General features: G+C 36.5%; 1 protein-coding gene across 1 annotated transcript; it reads left to right on the forward strand.

The window, feature by feature from the left end:
- Nucleotides 1-189: 189 nt before the first annotated feature.
- On the forward strand, nucleotides 190-7,581 carry LOC104506528 (otogelin-like; the record flags this gene model as incomplete). Its single annotated transcript, XM_010147503.1, has 9 exons — nucleotides 190-328; nucleotides 1,183-1,377; nucleotides 2,249-2,461; nucleotides 3,217-3,321; nucleotides 3,648-3,758; nucleotides 4,971-5,072; nucleotides 5,517-5,615; nucleotides 6,326-6,366; nucleotides 7,506-7,581. Coding segments are annotated over 9 exons (1,081 nt in total), but the record flags the coding sequence as incomplete, so codon positions are not given.
- Between the last annotated feature and the right edge of the window lie 2,132 nt (nucleotides 7,582-9,713).

Consider the following 9,713-nt stretch of genomic DNA (forward strand, 5'->3'; position numbering starts at 1 on the left):
TTTTTTCAACATTCAGGAAGCCTTACTTTTAAATGCTAGTATACCAGTGAAGGCTGGTGGCTTCTTGCTTACTGTGAGCCAAGAACTTTTGACTTCATTGTTTGTAGCTGATATTTAGAAAATTCGGTCGTTTTCCTACCTAGCAGCATCTCTATGAAAGTGCAATATGTTGTGTTTTTTCTTTGTTAGGTTCCACCTGAGCTATTCTGTGATATTTGGGTTCAAGACACTGAGTACATTCAAAATCCATGCATTTCACTAGCTGCCTATGTGGCGATGTGCAACAAATTTAATATTTGTATAGAGTGGAGGAGCTCTGATTACTGCCGTAAGTATTCTGCATGTATGTGTACCTCTAGTATTCGTAGACACAATATTTGCCTAATACAGGAGTTACTGTAAATTGAAAATACCAATGCTCCTTGAGTCTCATGTACTTTGGAAGTATTATTGAGATAGTCAGCATTTCTTATGATACAATTCAAAGCACGTGCAAAAGGAAGCAGGATCATTATAGCCATTTCACACATGGAAAGGTAGGCTAAAGAACCTTCCCAAGCCTACCTCTAGCTTATAATGTACCTAACCGTAGAAGTCAAACCTTCTCACTTGCAATGCAGTGTTCATTTCTTGTGGCCACTTTCCACTGATAAAACCAAAACACAACAGAATTGGCTGTGGAAAGGAGAAAGCCACAGGAAGAAAGTTCTGTGGTACTTTGAATTGGTGTGATGTGGTTCCAGAAAGCTGTATTTGGAAAAAGGATTAGACAAATGAAACACTTTTGAGATTAGATGGAAAGCAAGGCATAAAGCCTGAGAGCTTGAGTATGTTCTCAATAAAGTATTCAGAACACTTGATTATTAATGTGTAGTATTTGAAAATGTATTTGAAGTTTATATCACTTCATGTCAGCCCTGTTGCATGGTTGGATATCTCTACTGCCAAAATGCAAACCGAAACATGATAAAAATGTTATTACAGGAAGAAGTAAAATGCTCACCACTTCCTTTTGTTTGAATTTGTTATGTAGAAGGTTACCGGTCTGTATAGGTGCTTATGTTGGTAGATCCTACTGAATTGGCAAGCACAGGAAGTTAGCGAGAAGACAGTATCTTCTCTTAGGTACTGCCTCATGTGATTACAACTTCAGAATGAGTGATTTGTTTATTTCCATCCTAGCCTTCCCCTGCTCTGAAAACTTCTCCTATCGGGCTTGTATAGCTGCCTGTGAGGTTGCAGAGAGTTGTCAGAATAATGAGGATGCTTCTCTGGACTCAGACTCCTGCTCAGTGCTGACAGAAGGCTGCGTCTGTGCTGGAGGGACTATCCTTCACCGAGCTCACACTGCTCTCTGTATTCCTGAAGAAAAATGTGGTATGTTTGGATGTAATTTTCTTCTTTATTATCTGCAAGTTGCAGTCAGATACTTCATTACTAGTTAAGTTGAGTTCTGGCCTGATGTTGTGTGGGTTCTGCATATGTCATTCTGTGGAGGGTTCTAGATTTTCAGTAGACATTAACTTTACCAGTGAGCAAGAAAGGAATGTGTTTGTGACATACAATTTTGCTCACATTCTCTTAGCTGGAGAATGGTCTTCAAAATGGCAGGTTTTTCTTGTGTTTGTGCATTCTAGTATTCTAAGTATGTTAGTCTTGGCCTCCTTTTCACATAGCTCCTTGCCAAGGGGTCCAACTTATTGTTACTAAATGTTATTCAAAAGACATGCAGCAACAGTTAATTACACATTTTGAATAATGCATGTATATTTCTGTGGTCTTTCTGCCAACATTGGTATTTATTTTCATAACAATTCTGCCTGAGCACATCAAATTTTGGACTGATACTTAACACTAACAACATAAACTGGTATGATGCAGTTTCTTATAAATCAGATTATGTAAAACAATGTAAATTATTGATAGTTTTGCCATGTGTGAAATAAAAAGTAACTTCAGATCACTGCTTTAAAAAAAAAGGATTGGCTTGGGATTTAAGTGATTAGTCTTGCACTGGAGACGCAAAACAAAGTGGAGGCGCTCATCCTCTGGAGGGTTATAGAGTTCCCATACAAACTCAGTCTCAGCCCCTTTCCTTTCACTTTTTTGTGAGGTGATGGTGATAGGTGATGCCTTTAAAGCTCTCGGATTTTTATAGTTTATAGCTGCACACCTGCTGTAGAAGAAAATGGTGGTAAAAATTTGAAGTAAAAAGGAATTACTTCCGGTTTCTGTTGTCCTGATCTAGCTTGTACAGACAGCTCAGGAACACCTCATGCAGTAGGGGAGATCTGGAAAACTTCTTTGAGTGGATGCTGTATGCAAAAATGTGTTGACAGCGAGACCATTATTCCAGTGGAGTACAGCTGTTCAGATATCCACAATTTAGACTGTCAGCGATTTGCAGAAGTGGCCTTGCTTGTTCCTGGTGATCAGACGTGTTGTCCTCAGAAGATCTGTAGTAAGTATTCCTTAATGAGTATGAATACTGCCTGCTGGCATATGCAGATATCCTTTCTCTGCGGTTTGTTTTCCTGTCACACATCCTACTTTTTAAGTAAATGGAAGTTACTTCAGCTTGAATTTACAGATTATGTAGAAAACTGTAGAAATGTTGTACTATTTGGCTCATATCCAGTAGGTTTTGGGGGAAGAGGTAGAGGGATGGGGCAAGACTGAAATAAGTCTATGTTTATTTGTGTATGAATTGTGTTTCTCTCAGGTGTACAGGCTGCTGATTTATCCTTAATATTCAAATACAAATAAGTGATATAACTAATTACTAGAAAAAAGATCAGTTGATTTTCACCTAATTTACAAATGGAGCATTTAAAAAAGGATGTAAAAGCTTTTTTTAAATCCTTACTTAGCTTAGAAAGTCCATCTTTAAATGGAAATTGCAAGCCATTTTCAAGTTTTGACTTCTTGGGATGACGTTGCCGTGACTTTTCCACAGGATTTCTTTTTTTTTTAATTCTCAGAAGGACTAAGATCTAGGTTAACTTTGCCTCCATGGGGTATTGCAAATGCTGGACACTGGAATATTGCCTTGGGTTTTTTTGCTTTGATTTGGTTTTCATATGTATGTTGTTATTTGGAGATTGGGGGTATCAAACTGCCAATACTGCTTGCCACTGCTCCACTCAACTTATGAATACAGATACTTATGAATAAGATAGTTTAGAAGGATTTTTTTTCTTTTCCTTTATGTAACAGTTTGCAATCATAGCCTCTGTGAGCCCCTAATCCCTGAGTGTAATGGCTTGGAAAAGCTGGTCACTTACTACAGTGAAGAATCCTGTTGTCCCAACTACGTTTGCGGTAGGTTTCTTTTGGAAAGGTAAGAAAGTTCACCCTGTAAAAGACATTCAGTAAAACTACCTAGATCAACATCAAAACCAGAAGGTAGTTAGTGGAGACATCGTTGTTAATATGGCCATTTACAAAATTTTCTTTCATCTAAAAGCTCAGGGTTGGTTTGTGCTTCCATTTGACTAGATAAAATGATGGATCAGGCAAGAATGTGTCTTTGCTCTGTTGCGGTACAAGGTAAAAGTTTTGTAGAGTGTCTTGTGTATTTCTCTGCTCTGCACTGCCGTTTCTTAGGGATATAGCATAACAAAGGAGGAATGCTGTACTTTTTTCAGAATGTGATCCAGCAAAATGTGAACCACTGGAGCAGATGCCAAGCTGTCAAGAGGATCAAACACTAATTGCTGCTCGAGTGGAGAGTACCTGCTGCATTTCCTACATATGTGGTACAGTATCCTGGCTGGTTGAGACTGTTTTGCATATGAAATGATGTCTACTGTTACCTTGCCAATTAAGGCTCCTTGTACTTCCTTTAGCTCTCTCAACACAGTAAGGCTTGAAAATGGTTAAAAAATGGGCAGTAGGTTTACAAAACATAAGAAATGGCAATGACCATCAGGAGTCACGAAACAGCTTTGTGCAACTTCTGCAACACTATGAAACCCAATTCTTGGGTCTTGCAGAGGAGTGGTGGTGAAGTCCATGGATGAGGGAGCTGAGGGGTTTTGAGAGACTGTCCATGTACAGCGTCTGGACTAGCTGCATGAATGTTTTCTCTGAAAGAAGTCTGTAGTGATATATGCTCTTCTCTTGCTCCCTATATCCTGTTGTATCAGCTACGGCCACGCTTATTCAATGGTAAATATGCCATATGATAGTATTATGCAAATTTGTTCAGTTCTTTTGGGGCTTGGACTTTAAGAACTTAATTCAGTAATTGAAATTGCACTTTTGGCATCAGTATAGGAGTTCTAATGCTGCCATATTGTTATTTTCTGTATGATAATAATGTGGTAATGAGGTCCTATTGAATTTACTCTATTTTTGCACATAGATACCTGTGAATCAAAGACCAATTAATCTTGATTCACTCTTCCATGTGCAAAAATCTGTGCGTTAATAGAAAACTTGAATTACACTTCTGTTACTTACGGTAATCAGGGAGTCACTTTGATCATGTGATAGCAATGTGTTGTGTTGGGCTCTTCTTATGGTCTGCACAGCATTCTCCTGTCTCTTGTGATACAAGTCTTTGCACTGTACATATCGAAAAGTACCTATTGTGATTTTCATGTGTGTTCAAGTGAGAGGATAACACTGAGATCACAGGAAATGCCCTTTATTTGGGATCAAAGATCTTATAATTTTGGCAGAGGTACATTCCTGAAAACAACAGGGTGACTTGGCAGGAGAGAAAATCTAGCAAACGTCATAATGGAAAGGGAGAGAAAATCCTTTTTGCTGTGATCTGACCGACAATGTATTCATTCTTTATATCAGGGGACAAAGAAAAGGCAAACTTCACTGAAAATTACTCTCTTGTATAAGGCCTATAAGGAATGAATGCAGAGTATCTCTGTTCACTTTCATAGGCATGTTTCTTAGGCAGTAGTAAAATTTCTTCCTATGTTTTAGATTTAAATAATTGTTTTCTCCAGCATGCGGGGCTTGCTCTGACCAAATACCCAAATGTCAAGAAGGAGAAGTTCTTATTGTGGATGGCAACACTACAGATAGGTGTTGCCCTACATACCAGTGTAGTAAGTGTGACTTAATTTTGATATTTTAAGTAATAGAGAACATGTCAAATTTTGTAGTGTGAATGTTCAGTGCCAAAAATGTACAAGCTCTGCTTGTACATATAAGCAAGCTATTATCTATAATCCTGAACAAATAATACTTACTTTTAAAACTTTATGTTCCTAAAGCATTATTTGAATATCTGTAGGATGGAGACAAATGAGTAATTTCAAGCCTCAAATTCTGGAGATTTAAAACTGTTTTAAATATTTGCCTAGAGTAGTTGTACTTCACACTACTGTTAACCTGACGGCTCATGAGTAAATTTCAATTATTAGTCTTTTTAAGTAAGATGTTTTCTGAAGGTATTTATTATAAGTAATTTATTATCTCTTGATTCATATTTCTGTTCATCAAAATATGGCAACCCTGTGTTTATTGGACTTTCTTTTTCTTAATTTTAGTTTGTGAAATACATCGTTGTCCTGAATTCAAATGTATGTTAGGAATGTCTTTGGTGGAGCTGTGGAGCCCAGAGAAGTGCTGCCCGTTTCGGACATGTGGTAAAATAACTGATTTTTGTTTTAGTTGCCTTAGACAATAAGACACTGACAAGAGCTTTGGCCTTGTGGGTGTAATTCTGGTTGAAGCCAGCTATACTGTTGTGATCTGCTTTTGAACAGATGATATAGAAAAGTCATCTCATGGTACAAAACTTAATCTGCCTGTTTTATTTTTTTCTTACTTCATAAGGGTGATAGTATACTCTAGAGTTTGCCTGTCCAAACTGGGTGACTTATCATCTTGAAAATTTTGTAAGAGTTAGTAGATTATTGATGGCTAAAAAAAAAAAAAAATCTTAGGTTCACAGATCAGGAATTTGCCAGTTTACAAAGACTGTAGTATGTCATACATCCCTGTGTGATGCCACAATTCTCCATTGCTTTATATTGATTGTGATGATTGTCATCACTGCAAGGAGGTTAGCTGCTAGAATGATCATCTGTTTTTTAACATGTCCAGGTTGACTGCAGTTGGTACAATGCTGTGAATTTTCTAATATGTAAAGGTGGTCACAGAAGCTGGTATTAGGATGGAATAGAAATCAAACATAATTCTGGACAGAATATGTCAGAAATATACCAGATGGGTATATTTCAAAATCAGCAGAACTTCTTCAATGATCTTGTAAATCTGAAATTTTCCTTCTGACACTCTGTTTTAAGCAAATGGCATATAAATCTATTGTTTCTGATATTATATTTTATTTTAGAATGTGAATGTGACACGATCCCCAAACCTCAGTGCAAACTGGTATGAAATTTATCTTGTCAGTGTTCTTTTATTAATTTCTTAATAAACCTATTTATGAGTATCTTAAGAATAGTTTTATCTGTGAAATATGAAATGCCATGTCATTCTTCTTTTTTTTTTTTTTGTAATTGCTTTGCAGGAAGATATATCTGTTTTTAAGAAGGCAGTTAAGTTTACATATCATACTGAATACAATGTCTGGATAGCATTGATATTTCTGGAGTTTTTTATGACCATACCCTGCCCTGAAGTATTTGTAGAGTAGAACTGCTTTCATGCACCCAAGGATAAAATTTTGTCAGAACTAAATGCTTTAAAGCATCAGTGTTTTGTTAAGATTATTTGTTATAGTGAATATATTAACATATATCATGCACTCAAACTGCTGACTAAGCAGGATTTTTTAACTCTATTTCATTGTGACTTGTTCTGCATCACAAAAACGCTTATTAGCATTGCTGGGCTAGATTCTCAGCCAGTGCTGGGTATGCTTTGATTTTTCTTCTCATTATTTTATACAGAAAATAATGTTGCAATGGGAATAATTTATAAAAACTAGAATTTGGAATCCTAGGAAGAAATTTGAAATAATACTAATTTTTTTGTAGATGAAATTCAAAATGCTTTGCAAGTGAGCTTGTTGTTAGTACTTTCAGAGATGAAGAAAGTTGGGCATAAGGAATCAGGGCTTGCAGAAAACTGGGAGAAAAATCTTAATATGCCTGTGTCTAAACAATTAAAAGCAAAATTTAAAAGTATATCTGTGCTGTTGTAATACTGTTTATATCCGTTAAGTTATTCCATGAAAGAATACACTCCCCACTGCATGGAGATTTTTGTATAAAGGCGAGCCATTGCATTTCATTGTTGGCCTGCCTTAGTCTTTTCTGTCCTAAGTGTCTGCTCTGCTGACACCAACACACATTCCTGGTTTTCAGGTATAAAAAAATATCCCATTTTTTTATCATTACTAAATTAAATGACCCTTTGGGTGATGAATGTGGATTCAAAATGGATTTTTAGGGGCAAGAGATACTTCTACTCAAATCCTGAAGGAAAGGTGTTTAAAAGACAAAGATCATACAGATAAGAAAACACCATTGTTTCACTTCTCTTTTTTTCTGCTTTTATACACTTAGGGGCAGAAACTTCAGATAGATGAACAGTTCCAGAACAGTACAGAAAATATCTGTAACTGTGTTAAGTACAAATGTGGTAAGTCAGAAAAGAATTTATTTTTAAAAAAATACCCTTTCTAGTGCTAAGGTAAATTAGGAATTATAAATTGGATGTTCACCTTGAACATGGTGCTGAGGAGGAAAGATTTGACTGATATAATTCACAAGTAGTGTAAGAAAAGGCAAGAAAATAGGCCGGTCCTTGTATTCTGTTAGTTCCTGCAGCTAGGGAGGTCTGTGCAGGGAAATGGCAGACAGTTTGGGGAGAGTTGGGTGGTGTGGACTAAGCAACCAGGATGTTGCTGAGCTGGAGTAAGGACTCGAGCAAGAAACTGAAACACACTCAAGGTCCACATAAAGAAAAGTCCTGCTAACCCATTGTGGGACTACCCAGGAGCTATTAGACATGCTTCTGTGCTTTACAGGATCAAGGATAGCATTCAGCACCATGCGAATTCTCCTCAGAGCATGCCCGGTAGCATCTGGGAAAACTCAGGAAAAAGTAATTCCTGTGGGTCATCCAGTTGGCCAATATAGTTCTGATTGTCCTTGCCTAGATTTCTACAAAAAAGATGTATAATTCTCAGCTAATTATCCTCTGAGCCCTCAGTAATCAGTAGAGAAAAATAGACATTTCTCAGGCATATTTCTTATGCTGAAGTCGACATAAAACAAATGACTTGAAGAAGTCTGCACTGTCATTTTGGTGGTGCAGCTAATAGGGTATTATATATTTATTTAGATTTCATGCGTGGTTATATTTGAAATAATTTGGCAAATGTAGTGAAGCATAAGACTATTATGAGCAGTTTATACCTAAAAATCTGACCTGTAGTTCTTAAAGAGGTAGTGTTTTCCATTCCTGTTTTACTATTTGAAACATTTTTTAACAGGGTTTTGATACCAAGCTGATTGTCCTGAGCATACCATTTATTTTGTGTGTTTTTTTGTAGTGAGAGACAAAGTTTGCCTGAGTAATGAGAGAGGTGTGCTGCTTCCTGGACAGACAATTGTGGAACACAGTGCAGATGGCATTTGCCTTATTTCTTATTGTACAAATGTGATTGATCCCTCCACTAAATACTACCAAATAAACACATCTTCAGTAGACTGTGCTGTCAAGTGCAAAGCTGTAAGAAATTCAGAGTTTATATTGTGACTGTTGATTTTAATTACATTTTGTTGTGTTTTGCTGCGTAGATTACAGTCATAGGAACAAGATGGAAAGAGTAACTATGAGATCTTCCATTAATGATGTGCTGCCACACATCTGATAGAAGTTTATAAAAGTTTCACCCCCTTCACTGTTTTCTCCCTTGTGTAAATTTATACAAACTAATGTATATAGCACACTGCCACCTTGCACCCCTATATAACTTCAGCTGCATTATGTGAAAACTGATATAAATTCCTGGCCCATTAGCCCAGTAAGGATTGGGAAGAGACTAATTGAAAACAGAAGAATTCTAAATGAGGTGAAAACAGCTTTATAAAATAAGCAAATGATACTTTGTCTTTTTATAAAGTATAATACATTACCATGGGAATATTCTTTAGATTACTTTTTCTAATTCTGTACTTACTTGATGTCTGATGTGTAAAAAGTCAAAATTCAGTCATTCTTGAAGCAAGCTGTCAGACTTATATTTGAAAGTGGTAGAGAGAACAGTTCATTCTCCCCGAGTTGGAACTTCTCCTCATTTACTTCAATTAAGATCAAAGATATTTTGTAAAAGCTTCATGAATGTGCAGTGTGTACAAATGTAAGCTATGCAGTTTTGAAATTTATTTTAAAACCATCCATAAAATCAGATGCCTGAAAAAAATCTGACCATGACACTAGTAAAATGTTGAGCTCAAAGATGGTCTCATGCAAGGAATAATCTATTTCATCTTGGCAGAACCAAGTCTATCAGCCTCCAAAAGATTTAACAACTTGCTGTGGTAGCTGTAAGAACTTGTCTTGTCTCCACACTTTCAGCAATGGCACAATTGCCAGTTTTAAGGTAGGTCCACACATGTCTTATTTCCTCAAAATATTTAGAAGAAAAAAAATTAAGAGATACTGTACACACATTGTCATATAAAATGTGCAAAGAGGAGCTTTATTTGGCCAAATACTAGGAATAGTTTTAAATGTATACAACCTTAATTTCTTGGAGAGTCAAT

Source organism: Eurypyga helias, unplaced genomic scaffold (assembly GCF_000690775.1).
Source record: "Eurypyga helias isolate BGI_N326 unplaced genomic scaffold, ASM69077v1 scaffold2252, whole genome shotgun sequence".
Taxonomy (NCBI): Eukaryota; Metazoa; Chordata; class Aves; order Eurypygiformes; family Eurypygidae; genus Eurypyga; species Eurypyga helias.